This window comes from Ustilago hordei, assembly GCF_900519145.1.
Source record: "Ustilago hordei strain Uho2 genome assembly, contig: UHO2_contig_02, whole genome shotgun sequence".
Taxonomy (NCBI): Eukaryota; Fungi; Basidiomycota; class Ustilaginomycetes; order Ustilaginales; family Ustilaginaceae; genus Ustilago; species Ustilago hordei.
This window is the reverse complement of record NW_024545252.1, coordinates 1,535,743-1,561,593: the sequence shown is the minus strand read 5'-3', so window position 1 is coordinate 1,561,593 and position 25,851 is coordinate 1,535,743. Positions and strand designations below refer to the sequence as shown.

At 54.0% G+C, this 25,851-nt stretch overlaps 6 protein-coding genes across 6 annotated transcripts; 1 reads left to right on the top strand and 5 right to left on the bottom strand.

The window, feature by feature from the left end:
* Positions 1-1,899: 1,899 nt before the first annotated feature.
* UHO2_01295 (uncharacterized protein) lies at positions 1,900-4,704 on the bottom strand (the record flags this gene model as incomplete). Its single annotated transcript, XM_041553762.1, has 1 exon — positions 1,900-4,704. The coding sequence occupies one exon, from the start codon at positions 4,702-4,704 to the stop codon at positions 1,900-1,902; it is 2,805 nt and encodes a 934-aa protein (XP_041409696.1).
* A 3,398-nt stretch (positions 4,705-8,102) lies between these two features.
* On the bottom strand, positions 8,103-10,344 carry UHO2_01294 (putative RPL8B - 60s large subunit ribosomal protein L7a.e.B; the record flags this gene model as incomplete). Its single annotated transcript, XM_041553761.1, has 4 exons — positions 8,103-8,945; positions 9,218-9,271; positions 9,452-9,588; positions 10,302-10,344. The coding sequence occupies 4 exons, from the start codon at positions 10,342-10,344 to the stop codon at positions 8,103-8,105; spliced, it is 1,077 nt and encodes a 358-aa protein (XP_041409695.1).
* Positions 10,345-11,060: 716 nt separating this feature from the next.
* Positions 11,061-12,095, top strand: UHO2_01293 (putative MDH1 - malate dehydrogenase precursor, mitochondrial; the record flags this gene model as incomplete). Its single annotated transcript, XM_041553760.1, has 1 exon — positions 11,061-12,095. The coding sequence occupies one exon, from the start codon at positions 11,061-11,063 to the stop codon at positions 12,093-12,095; it is 1,035 nt and encodes a 344-aa protein (XP_041409694.1).
* Positions 12,096-12,453: 358 nt separating this feature from the next.
* Positions 12,454-15,396, bottom strand: UHO2_01292 (uncharacterized protein; the record flags this gene model as incomplete). The annotated part of the gene is made up of 1 exon (XM_041553759.1): positions 12,454-15,396. The coding sequence occupies one exon, from the start codon at positions 15,394-15,396 to the stop codon at positions 12,454-12,456; it is 2,943 nt and encodes a 980-aa protein (XP_041409693.1).
* A 900-nt stretch (positions 15,397-16,296) lies between these two features.
* Positions 16,297-20,313, bottom strand: UHO2_01291 (uncharacterized protein; the record flags this gene model as incomplete). Its single annotated transcript, XM_041553758.1, has 1 exon — positions 16,297-20,313. One exon carries the CDS (start codon positions 20,311-20,313, stop codon positions 16,297-16,299), a length of 4,017 nt encoding a protein of 1,338 aa, XP_041409692.1.
* Positions 20,314-22,194: 1,881 nt separating this feature from the next.
* Positions 22,195-24,993, bottom strand: UHO2_01290 (uncharacterized protein; the record flags this gene model as incomplete). The annotated part of the gene is made up of 1 exon (XM_041553757.1): positions 22,195-24,993. The coding sequence occupies one exon, from the start codon at positions 24,991-24,993 to the stop codon at positions 22,195-22,197; it is 2,799 nt and encodes a 932-aa protein (XP_041409691.1).
* Positions 24,994-25,851: the final 858 nt, after the last annotated feature.

Here is a 25,851-nt window from a genome sequence, read left to right as displayed (position 1 = left end):
ATCGGCGATGGAGGCCTCCCTCGAACCGATTCCTGTGAGATCTTCTGTAGCAAGCATGATACTACTGGTCCTACCGACTCCTGTAGTTGCTGGAGATTGCGATCCAGTGCGACGCCAAAGGATGACGTGGGGCTGATCTGATCGGAGATCAGGCAAAGCCGATCAGGTTAGATGACCGATCTGATCAAAGATCGAGCCGAGCCGAACTCACCAGAGATCGGGTGCGACACAGTCCCGCCCATTGTCATGGTAGATCATTAAGTTGGAGTACTCCCACCTTCGGCATGTGCTGCTCACATGTATATATATCTCACAGAGAGCACTAGGCTTTCGCCACATTCCTTTAGTCAATTTAGTATATGTTTCTGCCTTAAAAGAGTAGTGACATCGTACTTAGACTATCCCCGATCACCAGTATCGGGACCCAAACGATGTCAAACTTTCAACAGTAGTAAGACCCATGTTCCAACCGATCACGACGAGTTATGCCATAGAGCCGTTGGTCCTACCGATCTCACTGAGCTCTGTCGGAACTCCACTTTCGCCCGATCCGTGATGTTTGCGCAAGATCTCTTCATATGAGCTCCGTTCTTCCTGTGCATCCATCCATTCCCATGACAGTTCCCATCAACAAGTTGCAATTGCAGAGCATTGCATCTATCTTAGCATGTGTGTTGTATCACCGCTACTTGATGCCATCCAAAGGCAGTACTCTTCTGTGGTCCAGATATCAATTGACACCAAAGGCAGTTTCACTACTGTGGTTTGGCTCTCTTGATCTCATACCAATGGCAGTTGTCCACTGCAGTCTGGGGCTCAATCAATTCAATCAACCATTGCCACTCTGGATGCTCATGTCAAGACAGACATATTCATATCACTCTTCAGTATTGTAAGGAGTCCTCCTGGATATTGATCGTGCCACGCTACCTCTGGACGGAGTGTCCACAGCGGTGTTACAAGCTATTCGAGCGAGAAAGATTATAGAAGGCTTCTACGGCAGATTCCAGCGAGAATAATAATAGAAGGCTTCTACGATAGATTTCGCCAAGGTTGGTCTTAATCAACCTTTACCATAGGTTTCGGGTTTCAGGCGCTCAACCGCTGACACATGGCATTTGCAAGCAGCACATACACACCTCTTTATCCTCACTCCCCTCTGCTTCTGTCACCCGTTTGCCTTACTTTGCAACAATGTCATTGGTCGCTCTTTCCAACCATGCTCATACCGAAAGAGCTACCAATTGAGGACCCAACATCTACCCTTTCTGGGACACCAACTTGAACAACCTCTACAGCAGGCTGATCCCTCCTGCAGACTCCAATCTCATCAACACCTCATATGTTCCACCTCAAGAAACAGCCTTGCACAACTGTTGGATTAACCTTATCAAGGCTATCTGTATGACTCCTCTATCTTCTCAGATGTAGTATTGCATAGCATTATCATGGCCTGGGCATGGGGTCCTGCCCCCCTCTGGGGGTTAAGCGCGGGGCAGACACGCCAAACGTGTCTGATCTGAATCTCTGCGAAAATGCCGTAGTAGTATTGAAATCTTACGGTGACTTGGTAATGCTTGAAACGATGATGAAGACAATGCTGAAAAGTGATGATTGATGCTCGAAACTGATCAAATGAATGAGTGATGAATGCCGTTAACGGGGGAATAATGCATGCTGAAAGACGAGACTTTTGAAACGAAAGATGCTGGTTGTGGTCTTCGAAGTAGACCTTTTGGGCGCGCGGGAGTCAATCCCTGCGCGATGAGAGGAATGCTGATAGGAGATGACGCGATGCAAATGATGCAGGCGGATAAGAGCGACAAACGAAATGTAGTACTGCTGCGGCAGGGCTAGAGATGAGACCTGAGTGTGTCGGCATCACTGTGATGAGAGCAATCAGCTGTTCAATTGCTCTTCCGTGCTCATCTGGTTGTCTTCGCCGTTCGACGAACTGTCGGCTTGAACAGGCGCCTGCGAGCCCGAGCCGGAAGCCTCAGCGACAGGCTCATCACCGGGCTGCTCCTGATGCCCGCGGATCTTCTGCTCGATGTTAGCCTGCAAGTGTCCAAAGACGATCAGGTGGTTCGCGGGCAAAAAGTCGCTCGGCTGTTCACTGAGGAAACGGAGGACGAGATCCAACGACTGCTGAGCCTGTTGCGCGGTGACAACCGACGACTTGTCGCTCGAGTTCTGCAAAGCCCGAATGCGTTCCATTGCGGCTGCGGTGAGCTGCTGAGCATCGGCTCTGTCCAAGCCATGGAAGATTATCTCGCCTATTGCGTCAGCGGGCGACACGGATAAGGGAGAAGGAGTCTGAGGCGTGTGGTTGGCATTAGAGAGACGGCCATTGCCTCGACGCGAGCGTCCGCGGGTGCTACCATCAGCCGTTGCCTTGCTGGGCGTGCGACGGGCACGGGGACTCAGGTCAGGCGTCTGGTCAGAGGGACCTTGAGGAAGCTGGTGCAACATCGTCATCTGCTGCTGCTGCTGCGACGGCGACGCGGCTGGGCCAATCGCCTGAGGGAAGTGGAAGTCGATGGCAGGACCAAGTCCCATCGCAGCCTGGTGACCCTGGAACGCCTGCATGGCACGCATTCGCTTACGGTCTTGTTGATCCTGATCTTCAATAAGGAAGGTTGGACCTGGCATGCCGTCGGGACGAACCATGAGCTGATAGTTCTGCATAGGCTGAGGCCCGGCTGGATGTCCCTCGTAGAAGTTTGGTCTGAAGAAGCCGGGATGATTGGGCATCTGTGCAGGAGCTCCGCCATTGTTGAAATGCATGCGAGCCATGTCGTGGCTGAGTGGAGACATACCCAATATGGCTTGGGTCTTCTCTTCAACTTCTCTAGCTCGCTTTCCAGGCGTCCCCTTTGCCTTGCTATTTCTGGTACTCTGGCGTCGAGCGGGGTTAGTCTGCCCTTCAGCTCCAGACGAAGGACCAACGGCATCGCTGGAAGGCGTCGAAGCCACAGTTCGAGGTGCAAAAGCTCCGGCGCCGTGGCTTGGCGAAGGCTTAGGTGATTTGGCAGACTCAGGCGCATCAGGGCCGGTGCTGCCAGATTCAGCGTTACGAGGCTTTGGGATCTGGTTACGTTCTCTGAACTTCTCGATCCAGCCACCTGAAGCCTTGAACTTGTCCTCACTAAGGCCAAGCTCACGAGCGATTCGAAGCGCTTCCTGTCGAAGGGTGGAGTCGCGGATGGGCTCACCTCGAGCCTTGAGCTCATCGACCCAGCTGGTCAGACGATCCTCGACGGCCGGAAACTTGACAGCACGATGCTTGGCGATCCTTGCAGCACCGCTTTCAGGATCGATGGACAACCACTTGTCCTTCTGTTTGAGGATCTTGCTGACAGTGCTGCGCTCGATACCGAACTCGTTGGCGATGGCGTCCTGCTTGACGGTAGGATGGGCCACAGAATAGTCGCAGATCATCTTGCGATCGATGTTGCGGAGCTTCTTCTTCTGCTTTGACATGCGCAGAGAGGAGGGCAGGCCGAGGGATCCGCCGAGGTCCGAATAGAAGAGCTCGTCAGACGTGGAGGAGGCCCTACTGTACGATCCGGATGCAGCGTTGGAGAGGCTGTCGAACGACGTCTCCTGCGATGTGAAAGAGCCGTCAGCGTTCATACGAGCACTGCCAAGAGGCGAGATCGAGGTCATCGAAGTGGAGGCCATGCTCGCCGAAGGTGAGGTCGATCGCACTGAGGGTGCGCAGGACCTGGTGAAATGGCCGTGGTTGCGTGTAGCTAGATGCGGACCGCCATGCTCGAGCACATGAACGTGTTCTGCCATGTTGATGCCAGCATCGTGTCGAGGGTCCGGGTACTGGAAGAGAGTATCGAAGGGGCCTCCTGAATGCATGCCATCGGATGGAGAAACAGGAGCACTGGTATGGTTGTGCGCAAAGATTGTGCGGTCAGGCACGCCAGACATAAAAGCTGCAGCCTGCCCGAGGCTATGACTGGGTCGATGCGAGGGCACGTGGCGGCCGTCCATCGGCCTCATTCCTAGCGGAAACGATCTAGGGTCTGGATTGAACATCTGAGATCGAGTAGGAGGAGATGGTGGATACGACCTGACTTGATGGCGATCGACACTGGGCGACAGCTCGCTCTTGACCTGGAAGCTGACAGGATGGGGTTGGATTTGCCCGCCCTGAGTGGGGTGTGCGCTTTCCTCTGCTAATGTGTGACCCTGGATCGTAGTCTGAGAACCTGAGCTTTGGATCTGGGCATCGAACATGCCCTGCATGTCCGGGGCGCTATGAGCTTGGGTAGCTTGATCTTGGCGCTGCGCACTGTTGGTGTGCGAGCCCATATCAGCAAAGGCTTGTTCCAGACCTGCGGAATGCGGAGCAGAAGGTTGCGGGTCCGCATCATGAGCTTGGTTCGTTGCTCCAGTGTGTTGCTGGTGCATGCTATTGCCTTCGACGTGCGGGCCATTGTAGACGGAGAGGTCGGGAGCACTGTGCTTCATGAGCGTGTCATGGGAGCTGGTGTCATAAGCCGCGCCTTGAGTCATGCCCATGTTGTTGTGCTGGGCAAAGCCATGGCTCAACTGCTGTCCCGAGCTCGCTGCCTGGTGGTCGTTGCCCATCGCATGACGAGGCGAGGTCGTCAAGTTGGTAAGGTCGTTGAAGTGAGTCGAGCCGTCCATCTTGAGACCCAGACCAAACTCGATGTGGCGGTCGGCCATTGCGAACCAGTCCAAAAACGCTGATAGTGGACAGTCCCACTGAAGGATCAGATGTCGATTTCCAAATTCGCGCAGGAGGGCCGTGCGGAAACTCTGTTGAGAGCAGGCAGAGCAATCACAACTTCACAACGAAGCAGCGAGCCAATGGCAAGTCGGAGTGTTTGAGGTACACTGGAATTGAGAAGCCGAATTGATTGCCATGGGACGGAGGAGGAGGATGCGGAAACGGGGTGAGGAACAAGATGAGGTGATGTTTTGAGGGGGCGCAGGCTAGTAGCTTGGCGGGGTAAGATTAGGATGGTCGTCGTCAAGATCGTAATGTTTCGTGTGATGAGAGCGGGAGTGCTCAGCTCAATTGCTGAGAAGAGAAGTCAAGAGCGTGGACTGATGCTGGAAGAGGCCTATTGTGTTACCAGCAGTTGGCGATTCGACTTCTTGCAGTGATGGAAGATGAAGATGCGGGTGGAGGCGGAGCTTGATGCAGTCTGCTATTGGAAAGACAGGGGCCCGACAGCCGGCGTTTGACGAGCTTCAGCGATACACACCTTCTCCGCAGATAGATCCGATGTGCTTGCTGGAGCGGTGAGGTTGGCCAAGGATACTTTACAAGGACAGCCCTGATCGTAAGTGCTCCTTGTCGCAACGATGCTAGCAAGACGGTCGGAGGTAGGTGTAATTTTACCTCTCTGCGTTCCAACGGACCCTGTGTACCGAAAGCTGCTTTTATAAAAGGCAAAGCTGGGCGCCCGAAGTGATGGCGATGGAGTGAGGATAATGTGGAAAGGAAGAGAGCCGGCCAAGTGTATTTGAGGGCTGCCGAGGATCAGCAGAGCGGGCAGCAACGCTCAGGCTCTCTCACACTCTTCTTTCTGGCGGGCGGGACTGCGGGAAAGCAGAGACCAACACTTTCAAGCGAGAAAAAGGAAATAAAAAATAAAATAAAAAACATAAAAACATAAAAACATAAAAACATAAAAAAAGGAATAAAAATATGCGCCAGAAAAAGAGAGTGAAAAGGCAACGGCGAAAAAGAAAAAGAAAAAGAAAAAAATTCTCTTCTGTCAGGCAGCCAGCCAAGAGACAGTGTCGCCTCAATTATACTGCCGCTTGGAGGCCCATTTTCTTCTTCTCTCATCTGCCACTGCAGAAGCTCGGCCTTGAGGACTTGCGCCATGCAACACACAGCAGCGCTACGCTAGATCTGCGCAAAGCCATCGTTTCACTTCCGAAAAGTGTGTGTCAGAACCTTTCAAAGCCTAAAAAAGCAGTGTTCAGAGCCAGGTCAACCAATCGTTGAAGGGAGAGCACTGACAAGGTTGAACGCAATGAAAGTCAAAATTGCGCCGATCAAGCACGACTATGTGTTGGACGGACGGATGGGCGTGCGAAATGATTGATCAGCATTCGGACAGGAGCCGACTTTGTTTGACCCTGTTGATGAGGCTGTTGGCAGACGCCAAGTCACAAGACTGCTGTGCCTATCTTCCGGAGCTGGCGAGAGGAGGGTCAAGCATAAAATCCGGTACAGCATACAAGCGAAGAGCTTTCGGGCAAACACCGCCGCACAATCAAAGATCAGTCATACCGCCAAGATCCTCTCAAATCAGAGATCGCTGAACGAGCGCCCGGAGCTGGAGGAAAAGCGAGCAAGCATAGGCTTATACAAAGGCAATCGGCTGTCCCGAAAGACCGGCAAAGTTCTGCGAAAAGAAAAAAGAAAAAAAAAAAAAAAAAAAAAAAAAAAAGGAAGACCATACCCCCACGTGCTTGTTGTACATACGCACAACAGCGTCTTCAATATATCAAGAGTCCGTCGCAGCCGTCTGTCGGAGACGATCCCGATTCTTCGCAACAAGGTGGGCTTCTCCTTGACTCGATGAACGTGGCTGCAGATGCACAACTTTGAGCCGCAGTCAAGCTTTGTTTCCTCTGCCCTCTTTCGTGATCAAGCGGCCGGCACGACACGGCCGTATACGAGGGCTGCGAGGGAATGATAAGAGCAGATCGCCACAGACTGGCTTGTGCAACAAAGTCATGCCTGTTCCACGAGCAGCAAACATGCTCGCTTTGACCTCACCTCTACGGCATTCTGGCGGTGAACGGAGCTGGTGGCACAAGCGGGCTCGGATGGTCCGAGCTTGTTTTCTCAGCCTTCCTTTAGAGCTCGCTTAGACCGTCTCTTTACCACTTTTCCTTCCGGATCCTGCCTCATCGACACCGCTTCCATCCGAGCCTCGTTGCTTGCGTGTGTGTGTTACTTTCGCAAATATTATCCGAAGAAGCCTATTTCGTGTCCCGAAGTCCGGATTCGTTGCGTCGCCATTCTGTCCCCAGGATGCACAGCGAGAGGCACCAGAACATAACCGCATCCACTGTGATCTGGACTAGATCGATCCTTTGACGAGCTGATGCCTGGTTATGGAGTGACACAAAGGGCCAACATGACATCAGACGACAGACTCTTGCCCGATGAATCGGATCCAGGGTCCAATCGTTTGCCTCGTTTGACAGCTCCAGCATCTCAAATGTTTTCTTCCAACGCCATTTTCCTGGATTAATTTAATTTAAAATTCTTTCTGCTCTCCTCGTCTGCTTCAGCCTACCTTTCGACTTTCGAATAAGAGAAGCAGAGAAAAGAAGGCGTCAAGCCACGCGTGGATCTTGTCCGTATGCGAAGGTGGAGGTTTAACCTGTCAACTCACACTTACGACTTCCCAGCATGGGTGGTCACCTCTGTTTATACTATGAGAGCGTGCGATGTCTTGCGTACAGGTCGCTACTCGTCAAGTTGACATGCCCCGATGGTGTAGGCGTAGCCAGCAAAAGTACGAAATGCGGCTGAGGACGGCGCAGAGCGACGGCGCCAGCGATCAAAGTACAATTTTGCTGGTCCTTCCTTCCTCTTCTCCCAAAATGCTTCTGACTGTGAAAAAGGCCTGTGCGTCTTCTTCTCATGTCAATTCGAGACGCTTCCATATCGGCGATGCCTTGCTCATCCAGTCCATCGGCATCTCCGACAGAACTCACTCAGCCTGTTTCGCGACCACGCCGACCAAGACTCACTGAAATTCTCGCTTGTGTCACAAACTTTGAGGACAGGCAATCACACAGGCAGGCACATTCGGCGAGATGAGACAGCACAAATCAAATTTGGCGGGTATTGTACAAAGTGCGGGCCAGACAAGGGAATGTCACATGCACCAGAGGGATCACAAAGGTGAAAAAATTTGTTGACACGACATCACGATCCATTCACTAGCAAAAAAAGAGAAGAACATGACGTCGGTCCAGAAATGTAAAAAGGGGTGTTGGTCCTAGACATGACCAGCTTTTGAAGGGCTTGCACCCGGCAATCAAAGAGAACAGTGAAGAGACAAAAGAGTAGATGCGCGAAACATTTACTCGTCGTCCTCCTCGGCTGCGGGAGCGGGAGCGGCAACGACAACGGGCCTGGGCTGCATAGCGGCGATCTTGGCACGTTTGGCGAGCTTGTGGTTGGATCGCTGCGAGAGGTGTCCACCACCCCAGTGACGGCGGATCTCCTCGGCCTTGTCAAGGTAGTTGGCCTTGGCGGCAGAGACAAGGTTGGCAAGCTCACGCTCGTCCTCGGAGCGGACCTCCTGGATGAGGGCAACAGCAGCGGTCTTCTTGTGGACAAGAGCACCGATGGAAGCCTTGGACTTTACAATGACGTAAGGAACACCCATCTTGCGGCAAAGAGCGGGGAGGAAGACGACGAGCTCGATGGGGTCAACGTCAGCGGCGATGACAACGAGCGAAGCCTTCTTGGCCTCGATCAAAGCAACGCAGTGGTTGAGACCGTACTTGACGAAGAGAGGCTTCTTGCCGTCAGCCTTGGGGTCGGCCTTCTTGCCGTCAGCGATGTCCTTGGCGGCAGCATCGAGACGAGCCTTCTTCTCCTGCTTGGACTCAGGGCGGTACTTGTTGAAGAGCTTGAAAAGGTTGGTGGCGGTGTTCTTGTCAAGGGTGTTGGCGAACTGAGCGATCGCGGGGGGGACCTTCAAGCGCTGGTTGAGGATGACCTTTTGGCGCTGGAGACGAACGTACTCGGGCCACTTGACGAAGCGGGAAAGGTCACGAGGAGGCTGGATGTCCTGGCCGATACCGAAGTTACGGGGGCGCTTCTCGAACAGAGGGTTCTTGGGGGCCTTGGTAGCCTTGCCCTTGGAGTAGGGGGCGGCGGCGGGCTTCTTAGCAGATCCGGACTTGGTGGCCTTGGGCTGTAGGAAAAGAAAAAGAAAAAGCAAACACAACAACGAAACAAGAATAAGGAAAAAGGAACACGAAAAGCGGGGTCATTGAGACGAGTCAGCATTCTGTGCCATGTTTGAAACCGCAAAGGGAAGCAAGACATTGAAGCAGCGACAGAATTGAGACAAACTCGGTGCTCTACAGAGAGTGCTTGACGGCTCGAAGCAAAGTTCGGAGCGAAGAAGAAGGTTGACCTCGCGAGGCAACATCTGTAAGAAAACAGACTGTTATGCGAGCTGACCAACCCTTCGGCGAACGTTTGCAAGAACCAGCCAAGCACCTCATCCCTTTGGTACTAAAGGTCGGGTGGACTTGAGAGGTTACAGGACGACATTGTTGTCTGCCACAGGAACATGCATGCCTCCACCCTCCCACGGTCAAGGGACACCGCGCTGCAAAGCGAAAGCCGAAAAGTCGCGAAGCGAAGTGTGGGAAGGGCGTCTGTCAAGCGATAGGCTAAGGCTACCACTCAAACTGCTGCATCTCCTTTCGACGAGTATCTGCTGTTGGACATGATCATGCCATCGTGATGGTGCAATGCAAGGACGGGCGCTTTGTCGAGTACAGCCGTGGCAGCGGCGGCATTTGTCGTTGCTGGCGAAAAAAGTGCCGCTGTTTTGGGCGAAAGGGGGTAGTCGTTGTTGTTGGCGAGAGCACCGCGTCATGTACTCATGTTCCGAAATGCTGTGCAGCGTATATATGCTTCAATGTCATGGCATCATGTCGGCCATGTTGCTGAGATGCGTACCATTTTGAATGATATCAACGGTCTTGAGGAGAAGGGTGATGATGGAGAGCAAAGAAGAGAAAGCGAAAGCAGCTGCTCGACAAATCACCTCTCCTCAGCCTCAATGCCCCAATCTCTGGCTGGAGTTCAGTGCAATCGCTCAGCTTGTTTGCTTTTGCGCGCACTTTCTCTCTAAAAATTCTCACCCAACGGCCCTGGCCCTGAAATCGGCCGAGGTCGTTTTCCAGCTGTAAAAAAAAATTTAAAATTGCTTTGCAATTTGGCTGCAAGCTTTTAGAAGTCTAACATTTCAACCTTCTACGAAAATCACATAATCTTATGTTGACCGCGATTCACCCTGATGCTGAACTCGACAGAAAGCCGAGCACTTGGAGATTGCCTTTCCTGCTGGTCTCCATGGACAAGGTCATCAGGACACCTCAACCTTGGCTTTCCTATTAAAAAGATCATAGATTGTGCTCTCCTCAGTCGAAAGAATAGTCCTTGCACTCTAGCCACTGTTGTAGCAGCGAAGTGGGAGGCATCCAGGATAGAAAAGGAGCGTTGGGATGGCATGTGAAATACGAGAGCGGCTGACGTTGTTGCTGCTTGAGCGGTGCGGAGTCGCCTGCTGATGACATCCGGCTCAGAGCAGTCGATCACAGCAGCGTCCTTGAGATCTGATAAGGCAGCCACAGTCTGTTCAGCAAACAACGAAATCTTCCCAGCTCTACAACGGCGTAACAGCGTGACGACGAGCAGCTGGCGACACGCGCAAAGTGAGAGGCACAGGAGTCGCTCGCTGATTAGGTGCCGTCATCTAAACAGGAAAACCGATCTGAAGCTGCAAACGCCGCAAAATTTGGCCGATTTCGATGCGACGAGGCGAGCGGTGGGATCGATGAGGGAGATGTTTGGTTCTTTTTCTCGTTCTTCCTGATCCTTCCGTACCGACAGCGCGCTTGGGGCAAGTGCCACTCTCTGTGCCTTGTGTGGAGCCAGAAAAAAAAAAAAAAAAAAAAAAAAAAAGAAGGAAAGCAAGAAAAAGGGTGGAACAGGCCAAGTGCCCCAAAGAAGAAACTCACTCCACCTTGCTGCCTCTTCGCGATTCTGCCGCTTTCAGGCCCGTAGACCTGATTGCTGTCCGACTGTGTCCGTTGAGATCTATTTCGTGATCTGAGTTGAGTCAAGTTGATGGACCTGAGTCTGACTCTCTCTCTCTCTCTTGTTCGTGTGTGTCTCTCGAATTTCGGCGAGTCTTTACCGGTCCGTCGTCGCTGTCGTTGTAACTCTACTACCTCCATCTCGTCGACATCTCCCTAGTTCGTTCACTACTCGATCGATACTTGCCCTCGCCATGTTCGCTCGTCAGGCTCTCCGATCGGCTCTGCCCAAGGCATCCGCCCCTCGCTTCTTCTCCTCCTCGGCCGCCAACAACCGTGCCGTTGCCGTTCTCGGTGCTTCGGGCGGTATTGGACAGCCCCTCTCGCTTTTGCTCAAGCAGAACCCCCTCGTCACCGACCTCCGCCTCTACGATGTTCGTCTCGCTCCCGGTGTCGCCGCTGACATCTCGCACGTCAACACCCCTTCCACCACCACCGGTTACCAGGCTGACCAGCTCGGTGAGGCCCTCAAGAATGTCGAGGTCATCGTCATCCCCGCTGGTGTCCCCCGTAAGCCCGGAATGACCCGTGACGATCTTTTCAACACCAACGCCTCCATCGTCCGTGACCTTGCCAAGAAGGCTGCCGAGGTCGCTCCCAAGGCTCACCTCTTGATCATCTCCAACCCCGTCAACTCCACCGTCCCCATCGTTGCCGAGGTCTTCAAGAAGGCTGGTGTCTACAACCCCAATAAGCTCTACGGTGTCACCACCCTCGACGTCACCCGTGCTTCCACCTTCCTTTCCGGCATCTCGGGCAAGAAGCCTTCCGAGACCATCGTCCCCGTCGTTGGTGGACACTCTGGTGTCACCATCGTCCCCTTGCTCTCGCAAGCTAACGGCGGTGACGCTGTTGCCAAGGGTGAGCAGTACGAGAAGCTCGTTCACCGCATCCAGTTCGGTGGTGACGAGGTCGTCAAGGCCAAGGACGGTGCTGGTTCCGCTACCCTCTCCATGGCTTACGCTGCAGCTGTCTTCTCCGACTCCCTCCTCAAGGCCCTTAACGGCGAGAAGGGCATCAAGGAGTGCGCTTACGTCGAGTCGCCCCTCTACAAGGACCAGGGTGCTACCTTCTTCGCTACCCCCGTCACCCTCGGCAAGAACGGTGTCGAGGAGATCCACCCCGTCGGCAAGGTCTCCGCCGAGGAGGAGAAGCTCCTTGAGGCTGCTATCCCCGAGCTCGCCAAGAACATCAAGAAGGGTGTTGACTGGTACGCCGCTTCCCCTTAAAAGCTTGGCACCGTTTCAGCATACCGTATGATGAGTAGCACTTGAAGCTCAATGTCGGGGCTCGGCTCTGATGTCCTGCTTGTAACAAGGCCAGGATGTGTGCTACTCTATAGGAGCTCGATTCAACGCCCTTGTTCCTTCGACCCACCCTCGTCCACATTGTTTTACTACCCAATGCCAACATTGATATTCTTACCACCACTTGACTCACGAGATACTCAAACAGTCTGATCAGCGCAACTGGGAAGACACAGCAAACGAGAGCATGATACTAAAGTAGTCGAATTGATCCAGAGCAGAAGGACGGCAAACATGTCGCCTTTGGTATACTGATATGTGTGCATGAAGAAGGTTCGAATCAATCCGCAGCAGTCTCTGCGACTCCGTGAGAAAGCAACCCTGATTGTGTCGAAGAACCATTGTAACCCGCTGCAATACTTGCATCGCCATTTGAACCCCCACTGGCACCCACCGCAGCACTCGCATCACCCGCTGTAGTGAACATGCTACCGAAAGCAGCCGCGTCCTTGACATCCGCTGAACCAAGCTCCTGCTCTATCGTTGAAGACAGTTGTGTCTGAGCCTGAGACTGTGCTTGTGGCTGCGATTGCGTTTGCTCAAAGTGATACTGATCTGACTCGCCATTAGCCGAAGCAGCATTTGACAGCGCTGCAGCCGCGATTGCCAGCTCGGGAATTCCATTATGGTCGGCATTGTTAGCGTCGCGATCGAGCGCCAAGCCAAGCGCGGAGCCGGGAACAAAGTTGGGATCGGTTCGTGCACGCTCGTTGTATGCTGCGGCAAGGTTTTCCATGAGATCAGCTTTGTCGAAGCAGTCCTCGTACGACAGACCGTACTGTCGGAAGCCAGCGACGATGATGTCCACCTCGCTGCGTTGGAAACGAACGAGCATGTGCCCTGCCTGTTCAAGAGCCTGTAGCGAATTGCATGGGTCGAGGCGCAGATACTGGTTGCTGCGAAGGATCTCTGTGAGACCGGCAATGCGAAGTGCACTATTGAGGGCTTCTTCCTGAATGGTAGCGAAGACGAGTTGAACGCGTTCCGGATCCGGCACATCTTCCTGCCTTGGTGCAGGCTGGGACGCTTCTGGTCGCTTGAGACGGTCTTGATGAATCGGTGAAGATGCATCGGATCGATTCGTGCCGTAGATGCCAACCTCGTCGACAAGTCGCCAAAGCGTGATCCAGTTGGCATGATAGTTGATGTCACTGGTACACGCGCTGACTGCAGCAATATAATCCCAGTGAGGTGGCCAATGTGGCAGTGGAACGCCGACCTTTTCGAGATGGTTTACACGCCACTTCTTGAGCAGCTCCATGACCTCGACCACCTTGTCGAAGCGCACACCCTCGATATGATTGCGAGGCGCAAAGTACATGGCTGCGAGCTTGCGTTGAAAAGTGACTGCATCGTGAGCTGATCCGAAGAAAGCCAGATACGAATCCAAATCGCTAAGCGGATGTGGTGCTTCCTTCTTGTTATCCACATCGCCTGCCGGCGGATCACTGTTATAGTCTTCGGCTGAAATGAGACATCGGCGCTGGAAGTACATTGAAGAGGCGGAATCAGCCATGCAAGCCAACCACCAAGCAAAGAGTGTCTCGCCGCGCAAAGCAGGATCCTTGATGGTCATCACCTTCTCCTTGCAATGGATGCCGAGATCGATCATGTGTTTGATGGCAATGACGTACCAGTGCCCATTGGTATATGCCAGCAAGTTTCTGTGCTTGGCGGGTACAGGCGTTCCAGTGAGGTTGCGGTTGCCATTGAAGTACACTGATGGATGCAACAGCAACGGCTCCATCAGCAAGCAGGCTTGTACGTTCTCCAACGTTACGACTCTTGCAACGCGAAGTCGGTCCATGATATCCTGCACTCGCCATGTGAGATGGTCTGCGATGCGATTGCGACCCTGCAAGCGCAGCTCCTCGGGCACTGTAAGGATAGGCTGCTCGATGCCGCCCTTGACGCCGGTGATCTGATCAGCTTTATCGCTTTCTCCCTTAGAGAGCGCCGTTTGAGCCTGTGCAAAAGCCTTTTGCAGCTCAGATGCACTTTCGCTGCGGTCTTGAGCTATGAGCGGATTCTCGCTGAACTTGGCGCCCCACGCAATCACGATCGCAAGGATGATGTCCGAAGGTGGGCCTCCAAGCTCTTCACTGCGCTCATAGTAGCGCTTGCGGAAAGATTGTGGGTTGAGCAGTGGCAGCCTAGCATGGACCACGGAAAAGTAGGTTTCTACGAGATCATTCACAAAATCCTCCCTTCGCTGTCGATCAAGCAAGTGTAGCTCGGCGCTGGTGGTCGCTGCTGGTTTCGGCCCTGGTAGGTAGGCGGATGGCACGATATTGCGTTGGGTATGGCCGTCGGCTGATAGCGGCGCACTGCAAGGAAGGATGCCATAGTAGTAGATCTTGTTGTCCGCTGGCATGTATTCAGAGTCCCTCTGAAAGAGCGCGTTTAGCAAGCGATCCTGTGCATTCACGACCCCATCTAGCAACTCTGGTGGCTTGGGTGCTTCTTTCTTCTCCGGTGCCATGTGCAACGAAGACCTAGCTCGCTTGGTGGGACGTTTGGATGACGAAGTTGCCCACTGAACATAGAGCGTGGTGCATTCGATGTTTTTGGCCTTGCAGTGGTTGCACTTAGCTTCCCCTGGATCTCTGTTGCATCGCACCTTTCGACTTCTGCAAGCGTCGCATGCGCTGTTCTGCTTTCGCGAGGCCATCAAGATCATCGGACCACCCTTGCCGGGAGACGCCGCTGTTGAAGGTGGATCCCTCGGCGATTGATAGGCAGAATCGTCTGCTGCACTGCTACTGCTGGTGCCTGCGTGGTTGCCGTTGCTGGTATTTCCGCTGATCAAATACGAAGGGGACTGCTGTGTGCCGTAATCAGCTGAGCCGCGTGCATCATGGCCGACAGCGCTAGACGAAGGTGTGCCATCCGATATTTCTCGTGCTGGACTGCTGTCATGGTGATCCCGGAGAGTTAGGCTGTCCGTTGAGCTGGAATGCACATCTGTGCCTTGTGGCTGACCATTTGCGCCGTCATACGAACCTCCAGCGTTCAAGGAGGAGGTAGAAGATGAAGCCTCGACATGCTGCTGCTGCTGTAATGTTGCTGCCTGACTTGGCCATGACTGCCCCGAAGACCTGTCTTGCCTATTCGCTCCCACATCGTCAGCCATTGCGTTCAGCGACTCAGTCGAAGGTCCGGGAAAGGAGGACACGGTGTCGGCGTAAGGCTCCGACTTCAGCTCAACCGTGTTGGCGTCCATGACCGTCCGACCTTGAAACGTTCAAAAGAAGTGTGACACAGCAAGCACTGTCCTAAATGCATACGGCGTGTATCCTCAAAGAGAGCTGATCGTGATCAACGAAGGTACTGTCTGCGGAGTGGATGGATTGCTGGATTGCTAACCTGGCCGGCGTTGGCTTCGATGACGACCGAGGTCGTGGCAGAAGCCACAAGGGCGTGGGCTATGGTGGGGCCCTGAGGGATCGGCACAAGGGTCTGACGTCGAACGTCTGCGAGATAAGCCCTTGCTGGGGCGAGTGCAGCGATGCGGGGTTGCGTGCGGGTCCGAGATTGATATCGAGAGCAAGTCGAGATTTTTTAGGTGGAGAGCGGATCCGAAAGATGACGAGCAGATTGAGCGTCCTTCTTATTTGGATTCGGATTCGACCTTTCCAACCGCACACCAACAATTCCACCGCACGCAAACAAATTTCTTTTGTTATCTTACTGATGTGTGGGGATTAAAGATCTAACACATACGAAAAGAACCAAATGCCCGTCACAAAAGCGCGAACACGAGCCTCAGCTGCCAAAGCAGGCCCCAGAGCACTCTCTTTCACGCACTCACGCAGTCAACAGAGAAGGCGCGCATGAACACACCGTCTGTCTCCGGCTGATCCTTCCCGGCCAGTCTCTCTGCATACGATCAAGCAAGCACACACACGGCGTCGACTCAACATCGGTCGCAACTGTCAGGCTTTGTTGTCTGCCTACTGTAGAAAATGTTAATGGATACTAATCATGTGATAGGAGTACGCTTTCGAACGGAAGCTTGAGCTGAAGCGACACGTGGGTATGTTCTGACCGAGGTGGACGCTAGATGACATGCCTGTCAGGATGGGTACCAACATCGACTGATGATTCACTGAGAAGGGGCAGCCTAGTTGGACTCATCGACCCAGCTTTCATCTCCTGCTTGAGCTTGCTGACTGTTTTCGCCTGCGAGAGAGCCTTCCGAAGCACCATCAGCGGCTAAGCTGGACATCTGATCAACCGCCTCTCGCTCCAATTGTTCCATGTACGTACGTTGAGCCTTCATGACTGGCGTGTCGCATGCAGGATCTCCAGGGAGTGGTTTGGCTGCCATCTTGATAGCCACCTCTTTGGGTGCGCCTCGTTTCATGGCCCTTCTCACACGTGCCAGGAAGGCGTTGCGAGCGCGGCGTGCATCGGCAGTGGTCATGCCTAGCTCCACAAGCGTCGAGGGTAGATCGGGGATGTAGGTGTTCTCCGGCGCTGCCGTGCACTGGATGCTGATCTTCTTGAGCGGATGCTGGCTTGGATCTTCGATGACGATGCCACGTTTCGATGCACGCCGCACTCGGGCAAGGAAAGCATTTCGTGAACGCCGTTCGGCAGCTCGACGCTCTGCTTCTTCGCTGCTCAGCTGCAACTTGTGACGACCACGTCGCGCTGTCTTGCCGCCGGCAATCTTCTTCGAAGCAGGACGACGGACCGCTGCATTATCCTGCTTCTGAAAATCTGACGCGGTCCCATCAGACGATGCCGCCGACGACGAGCTCCCCTCGCTAGGTGGGGCCAACTTGCCCGCAGTGATCAGGTCCCAGCGTCGACCTTTGGTACCAGTGCGTGCCTTGGCAGCTCTTGCCTTTTTTGCTGCATTCGAAGCAGCCTCACCTGCCAACAGCGGCAATCGAAGCCCATTGTTGCCAGAAGCGACCTTGGCCACCTTCTTGCTCGCTGCTGGGCTTGTGGCCGACTGCTGGTTGATAGCTGGCAATTTGGAAGAGGCTGAAACATTCGACGCATCTGTTTGGATCGTCGCCAGAGCGGCTCTCTTCGTTTCTGCCGTCGAAGAGCCTTGCGTGGATGCATTTGGGGGCTGCATCGAAGTACTTGGTGCTGACGGAACAGGCAGGTCTCGCTCGCTCCTTGCCTGCGACGATGACGAGGCAGGAGTGTTCGCTCCTTGAACAGACTTGGATGTTGAAGCTTTGTTGGCCACACGCGCTGCTTGCTCTCTTCGTCTGATGACAATCTTGTTGAGCAAGTTCGACTGCGCCTCATCTTGCTTGCGCGAGGCTCGATTCAGCGCGGCAGACAGGACTGAGCTCGGCATCGCTGCAGCTGACAGACGAGCCGCACTCAACATGGGTGTCATGGAGCGCATACGCGCGCGAGGAGGTGGAACAGCCTTTCTTGCCTTGCCCTTGCTTCGAGCTTTGCCTTTGCCGTTGGCTGTTTTCTTGCGTGAATTGGCGGCAACTTCGTCTTTTCCAGCCTTAGTTGCAGGCGGCTTCTTGCCGCCGAGGATGCCGGCACAATTCGCCGCTCCACAAAGGCATTGCTCGGGAGGAACCTCTTCTGTGGGCGCACCTGTAATATCACGAGGTTGGAACGCTGACCAGCCGTAGTTGTAGGTCAACTCCTCGCCCGCTTCAATGTCACGTAGCGCAAACAAGCCGATCTGGAACTCAGCTGAAAGCGCCTCGTCAGTGCCACAGATGATGAACTTCTCGATGCGGCAATTTGGCTCGCAGGAGTGGTTGGCAAACCGAGTAATGTTGCCTTTGCGACCACCATCCAGCAACTCGCCAGCAGCCGTGTCGTAGTCGAGAAGATAGAAGTTGCCTGTGGCTTTGTACTCGTCCGTCACTCGCTTGGAAGCTTCGTGGAGGTCGATAACCTCACCTCGATACTCGTCGATAAAGTCATCCTTCTTGATAGGCTCAAGCGTCTTCAACCCGAAACCACGACGGCCGTAGTAGTGAACGGCAGTCTTGACCGTCGGACGGCGACCAAGGCTGATGTTGGTACAGTTGCTTCCGCTGGGGCAAGTCTTGGGGTCACAGATGAACATGAGCATACGATTGATGCAGTCAGATCCGCACCCGCTGCCTGGCTGACAGCTGCAAAGCGGCACCTCACCCTGCAACTTGGGTCGGGAATAGTACTTGTTTCTGCTAATCTGCTGATAGCGCGGAGGCTTTCGCTTCGCATTGACGCGGTCGCGCAGCTTTTCCATTGAGGCATAGATAGGGTAGGGTAGGGCGAAGTCGCGCTCCTCGGTGAGTAGCTGGGCACCAAAGTGAATTGGAAGCGGGAAGATTGCGTTTGGCGCCTCACCGACATGGGCCAAAGACGTGGTGGCCTTAGCATCGGCTTCGCCAGCATAGAGACCAGTAACATGATACTTCTTGCCATCCTTATCCTGTCGACTAGCGCGCTTGAGCTTCCTTGCTTCCGCATTAGCTGCTGACGGTGGTCTACCGCGACGAGCCGGCTGAGAGATCAGCTGGGAAGGTCCGGGCGAGTCGATCGACATGTCGCTATCATCGCTCAACTCACTCATATCATCGTCCAGCAGATCGATGGCCTCTTTTCGAGACAGAATTTCGCCGTTTGAAGCTTGTACACGCTTCGAGGGTGATACGCTGCTGCTCGTCTCGCCAAACTTGCTTCTCTTGCGCCTGGGTGATCTTTGCAACTCCTCGTCTTTGCTGGCAGCCATCGTCACTTGCCCTTCCACACTAACGGGCGACAAACTCCTCTTTTGAGAGCGCGTCGTTCTCGTCTCTTCCTGCTGTTGTGTACGAGGGGTGGTGGAGGCAAGTGGCGAAGGAGAGCCAATGTTTTGCGAAGTCCGTGGCCGACCTGGACCGCGCTTTAGGGGTGTCCTCGACACATCTCGCAACATTGAGTCTGCTGCAACGGCCGTACTAGTTGCATGAGGAATCGCCGAAGTGGATGCGGGCGCCTCGATACGGGTAGAGGCGAGGACGGGGCTCGAGGAGTTTGAAGCATCTTCGGTCTCTTCGGCAAGACCGAGACCGCGTGACCGTCTGCTCCGTCTGGGCTCACGACCCGGCTCTTGTGAAAGTGTCAGAGTATCTCCGAGCTCCTTACTCGGCGAAGCGACATCACGCCTGGATGGGGTGATAGGCGTTGAGGCGATTTGAGCGGATGGCACAGAAAGACGAGAGCTTCGCCGGGCTGAAGCTGGAGAAGATGTGGCTTGCAAACCCAGAGACGCCGAACTCTGCGGGGTCATCAGACGAGCATTCGCAAGCCGCGAGGGGCTAGCCTCGGGTGCCGACTTTCTGGGTCGTCCGGGACCTCTCTTAGTTACGGACACCTCAGGAGAGTCTGCTTTTCGTCGGATGGGGCTTGCAGTCAGCTTGACGTCAAGCTCATCCCGCCTTTGGAGCGCTTTTTGAACGCTCGAACCTGATGAGGAAATTCGTACAGATCTTCGACTTGGAGTCGGCGTAGAAGAGGATGACAGGCTGGGAGCCTCGTGGACCTCGTCTGAAGCGCGCGTAGACACGGAAGCCGGTCTGGTGCGGCGCAATGAGGTGTGTGCGTGTTTTGCGGTCTTGGCAATGACGGCGTGGCCCCGGTCGTCGTCGTCACTGTCCGAGTCAAGCGAGCTTACGGAGGTGAGAGTACTGTCGGAACTTGCATGAAGGTCGCTGTTGAGAGAAGTGGCATACGATCGATCTTGAGTAGTATTAGAGCGAGTGTCGTCATGTTGATGGGCAGAGCTGGGCGACAGATGAGAGATCGATGAGCTGGTCTGTTGAGGCACTGACTGAAGGGGTCGAAGCGTCTTGGTTGGAACCAATTCTGTAATCGAGCTGTCGCTCAATTCGGCGTCGTCATCAGTGTCTGACAAGACAAAAGGATTGTCGAACAAGTTATTGGGATCGGAGTTTGCCGGTTTTGATGGAGAGGCAGAAGCTCCAGTGTTTTGCTGAATCGACCCGTTTGTTGATTTGGACTTCATGCTAGAAGCGGAGCCGGAAGCTGTTTTCGACGGCGAGCCAGAGGTACCGGAAACTTTAGATTTTTTCGCAGTTGGTACGACCGGATTTACACTTGAAGAGCTGGCCGACGCCGACGAGCTGGAACGTGTCGACTTGGCTGTGGATGCCATTCTGCACGCAAGAAGCGGTAAAACCAGGGCTCAGATCATGAGAGTGTGCTGTGAGGCAGATGCTTTGGCCAAAACAAAAAAAAACCGGAAGGAAGAGCTGCTGATACCTGCGAGGCGGGCCGGGCTGTAGTGTCTTTATTGCGGGTTGAGGTAGCGAAGAATGTGGTCTAATGCAGAGGGCTGTACGTAGCCGTTTTCGATAGAGTGAATGATGCTTGTGTATATGCGCTCTGGAGCTGGGCAAGGTTGAGTGAGGTGCGCGATGGCAAAGGTGGATGATGGGTGGTGTTGGTCGCGCGTTGCGATGATTGCACCCTGAAGGAGAGCGTGAGATGAGTGTGTCTGGTGTGCAAATAGAAAGGAAATGCAAATAGAATTCGACCAGTTGTGAGACGGTCACCTGGATAACGTATTTTCCGGATACAAATGGCAGATCAGGCTAAACTTTGCAAGGTCAGAGGATGGTGGCGAATGATGTTGAGCGATTGAATGTGATTGAGCGAAGTAGAACTGAAAAGTAGGCTGGAGACGGACGAGGATGGTGGTGGAAAGGAAGCGGGGAAAGGGTTGCGACGGATAACGATGAGTGTGGACGGGGGTTCAATAGAGGGTGAATGTGCTGGAAAAGAGAGACAAGTCAGAGCCAGGGTTACAAGGCAATATCCAGCGACCAAGTGGGCGAAAGAAGACACAACAGAGACAGAGAGCAAGCCAGGCTCCTCCTCTGTGAGTGGTGAAAGAGTGTGTTGCAGCTTTGTGCAGCGCGTGCATACAAGGTCGGCTCGAGGCTTTGCTTTTCAGGTCCGCCAGTAGTTGAGACGGGCAAGTTTCGGAGGCTCGACACAGTGTTTGTGAATAGGGTCTTGCTTGCAGCCAAGACTGTTGTTCAAGGGTAATCTGAGCGAAGTCGTGAACGCGACTCGGTTCTTCTCGTCGCGCGGAGCCGTTGAGGTGTGTCGATTGTGAATTGCGAATAAAAAGCGAATTTTATCCATCTCTTTTTTTCGTGCTTTTTTTTTTTTTTTTTTTTCTTTTCCCAATCCTAGTCGAGAGGCGATGGTCGACCTGAAACACTATTGGCAAAGCCGTATCTCAAATCCTGACAGCGTCCGCGAGTCTCGGAACGATCACAAAGTTGAGTCTCTCGGTATTCTGAAGGTGCGATAATGTCTGCGCATGCCTCAATGATGTTTGTGAAATCATGGTGACAGCTGGCGATATGGACTGGTCGGCACGGCAAACAATGTGAATGTGGCGGCAGATGACGACGACGACTCAGCTTCGCTTTGGGTGAACACGCACAGCACACACGCAGCTGTCGGCTCTTCCGCCCTTCATTTGGACGAATCGATCAACGGACCAGCATCGCGGCATCGAGCAACTCGATACACTCTTAGGCCGAGCAATCGATACATTTCTACTTCGCAGAGATCCGGCTCATCGACAACTTCCGCTGCGTCACGAAGAGAAGCACAGCACTCGACTTGAACAGGATTGGACAGAATGTTCCGATACAGAACAGTCTTTGTCAACAGAAACGAAGAACGGTTAACAAGTCCTGATTGCAGCATCAGACGACAATTCTGGGCTGTCGCTAGCATTGAAGATAGTGCTCGGTCCTCGTTTGCATCGTGCACGTCTCCAGTTGCACTAGGTCAGACGGGAAAGACATGCTCAGTGTCACCCGCGCAACGCCTCTTGGTGATGGCCGAGACCAGCACCTCTTTCTGTGCTCTTACAGTCTTCGCTGAAATTATTGTTTTACAGGTTCTCACACATGTGGACAGTAAAAGAAGTCTGCGCTTGGAATATATGAATAAAGTACAGTACTGTACGTGTCATCGACAGACGATGGATCGAAGATCTTGCTCACAGCTGCCTTCAGCTGACGGTGGTAGATTGATGAGAACTGCTGAGGCTGCCATGGCTCCCAGGACCGTTGCCAAACTTGCGTTGAAAGTTGATCAACTCGCGTGTCAACTCTTCCATCAATCGCATGCTCAGAGGTAGTCGCTCCTGCTTGCTCTGCCCGCTTCCATCCTCCTTCCTCGCTTCCTGATTTGCGTTCTCACCTGGTCCGGACTCGGTTGGGTTGGCTTCGCCGCCATCCTTGGTGTCATCTTGCGTCGATTCCACTTCCATCTCCGCTTCTTCTTCCGGCTCCTCCATGTAAGGAGGTACGATGCTGAGCAGCTTCATACGCTTCTCACGCTCCACAGCTTCGATCTGGCTTCGAGTCATATACTCGCCAATGTTGCGAACACGTTTGCGCATTTCGCTCATCGTCATGCGCCGACTGGGGAAACGCACTTTGGTTGACGACTCGATCGAAGAGAGTACCTGGAAGGGCGTCGGGAAGGACGCACCTGCTGGTGGAGACGGACCTCCGGAACTCGACTGGCCGCTGGAAGAAGTAGAAAGAGAGGTGGCGCCTTTCTTGCTGGCACCACCATTCTCATTTGTCGGTGCTTGCGGCTTGGCCGAGCCAAGTTGAGATGTCCCTCCATTTGGCAGCAAGTAAGAAAGATGAGTAAGATGCTCGGGGAGCCCCCACTGTATAGTGGATGGTTGCTGACCGCCACGACTTGCTGAGCCAGAAAACTCGCCAGGAGCAGGAGTGCCAATCTGATATCCGTTGTCTCTTGCAGCAGCACGACGCGCATGTTCCGCCCTGCCTTTGCTTGGACTGGGACTTGGAGAATGCGATGTGAGGTTTGATGTCGAGCTCGAGCCGGTCTTCTGACCATTCGCTGCGGGGTTCCCATTCTTGTCCTTGTTGCGATAAGTGTACTGGTTTGGATGGCGTGGTTTGGATGCGGAAGAGTCTGCGGTGACAGATGTTTCGCGGACAGTATACTGATTGTTGCCCTTCTTCTTCTTATGGCTCTTGGATGCAGAGCCCGAATGGTCTGCACCGCCGGAAAGGTCATCCTCGTCCATGTCAGCATCGGCGTCGTGGTCGGCAGGATGACCGGAACTCATACGCCTTCGCTTGGCTACATCCGAAGCAGCATCGCCAGCACCTTCGCCCAACTCGGGCGTCTGGACAGCACTGTCGCCAGCGTCATCAGGATGACCGCGTTTACGCTTCTTGCCGCCTTTCTTGTCGTCGGCTCCTTCCCAGACTTCACCATCAGCGAGAAGACCAGGTGGGATAGGTTCCCATCCGCCGTAAGCCGAATCGCGGCTGTTCATGGTGTTGCGTCTTTTTGGACTCTTGGGTATCTCCTTGGACTCCTCACGACGCGAGCTGGCGCCACCCTTTCGGTCACGAGAGTTGTAAGCAGCAGCTGCTTCAACTGCTTCATTGCGGCGTGCATTCTCTTCAGCCAGCAATGCGATGGCCTCTTTGGCTTCCTTGAGTTCTCTCGCTGAGTATTTGGCACCTTTGCCAGTACCTTTCTTTGCAGCTTTCGGAAGCAAGCCGAGCGAGCGGAGAAGAGGGATATGAAGTTCGGGCCGACATTGCTCGCAGTAGTAGACGTCGGGGCAGTCCTCTTCGACCTGCATGCCCATGCAGACGCAGTGCTGCCAGCATTTGCACGTCTCACACTGAATCATCAGGCCTACATTCTCGTCGGCACTGCCGCACACGCAGCGTGTCACACCTTCATCACCACCCTCTTCGCCATCGAGGTCGCTTTGCTCGTCCGCGTCGCCATAGTCGGCTTTAACATCCTCGATATAGGCGCCCTCGGCATCAAGTTGGTTGTCGTCATCTTCCGTGGCTGGTGTTTCTGGCCCGAGATATTGTTCGTCTTCTTCCTCGGTCTTAGCTTCGGCTTGTGCTTCGCTGGCCACCTCTTCCGGTGCTGCAGAAGCCTCGGCTTCCACCTTGTCGTCTTGGTGTGCAGACGATGCGTTGGCATCAACCCCTTCTGCTGTCGCATCGCTGGATGCATTTGCATTCGTGCTGTCGGCTGCAGAAGGGTCTTGCAATGAAGTTGTGTCGGTGTCAGGTTCTGTCTTTGGGATGCGTGCCTTAGGGTCAGGTGAAGCACCTGGACCACGTCGAGAGCGGCGAGGTCCAACCACCTCTTCGTCACCATTGTCGCCAAAAGAGCTAAGGCCGAGCTGTGCAAGCTCTTTGCTTGCCCCCTTGTGGTTGATGTTGTCTCGCCCGCCGGCAGCAGCATCGCTGGACTCTGCAGTGAGTTCGGCGTCTATTGCGGTTGCTTCGGCTCCTGTTGCTTCATGTGCTAGGTCGGCTTGTTGAGTCTCAGCTGCGGACGTAGCATCAACGGCAGTGCTGGTAGAAGCTGCCGGATCTGCTTCTGCAGGTGCATCAGCTTCCGCGTCCTTGGCCGCATCCTGCTCCTCGCTGCTTCGCTTCGAGCTGGTCGACTTGCCCCGTGAGTTCCTGCCACCCTTCTTGGACTTGCTCGGCGACTTTTTGGACGAAGAAGAGTTGTTGGCTTTGTCGTCTGACCCTGATGATGTGTGAGAAACGGCGTCATCCTGTGCAGCCTCTATGGATGGCTTAGCTGCGGATGCATAGGAAGCAGCCTCTTCCGCCTTGGCAGAGCTGTCTGGTGCGTCGGCATCGGGCACTGCGCCTACCTCTATCTTTGTAGAGGCATCGACATTCTCAGTCCGAGGCTCAGATGCGTCAGCTGCTGGTGGCTCTGGGTTGGCTGGAGCCGCCTCTGACGGCGCGGCTTTGCTGGCTTTGCCTGCCATGGTGCGGTTTTAGGTGGAGTGGATGGCGAGAGCAAAGGAGGGAGGAGCTAGCCAGGGACAAGGAGTGCCAACGTTTCGGTGTCGAAAAGGAGGCTGCGCTGCGATCGACGATGCAGCGTTCTCGCGCCCGGTCGAGATGCTGGATGGCGGTGTGCCAGCTAGTGATGTGAAGATGGTGGCAGGATGCGGAGGTTGCTAACAGGCAGCAGCACCACGCCGTTACTGAGAGTTTGTGCCGTGAGAGATGCTGTAAAGGGATCGAATGTGGTGTGATTGGCCCTTCTAGGCTTCAGCAAGCGCTTGAGGATGGTGCTGATGCCGGATCGCGAGGAGGAAGATGCTCGAGGAATCACAACGAGGAGGAATGCTCAAGGTGAAGCTGGTGTGGGAGATGTCATGGAAGGTCGGTATGATCGTACTGAAGGTGATGAAGGTACATCGCTGAGGATGAATCGGTTGAGCAGGGAAGCAGGAGTTGCAGAGAGGAGCAAAGACATTCACGATTGATTGAAGCAGCTGCAGAGCATCAGCAGAGCATCAGCAGCACCAGATCCAACCGAACGAGGAGAGAGGAATCATTTCCTGGAAAAGCAGCAACAGCGAGCTACAATGCAGCCTTCAGAAAGAACTCGAGCCGAAAAGGGTCGCCAACAAGCAAAGAGCGAGAATGAGAGAGTTGCATCCTTCGCTTGTTCGCTTTGTGTGAGAATGAAATACAGTCATGCCAATCCAAGCATTTCCAAGCTGGCCTGACCGTTCTGTTCGAAAATGCTCAATTCGTGACGCGGCCGAAATGCACAAAGATGTGCGTTGTGAAGGCCTAACATGGCGCACAGGAGCTAGCGACATTCTCTTGAC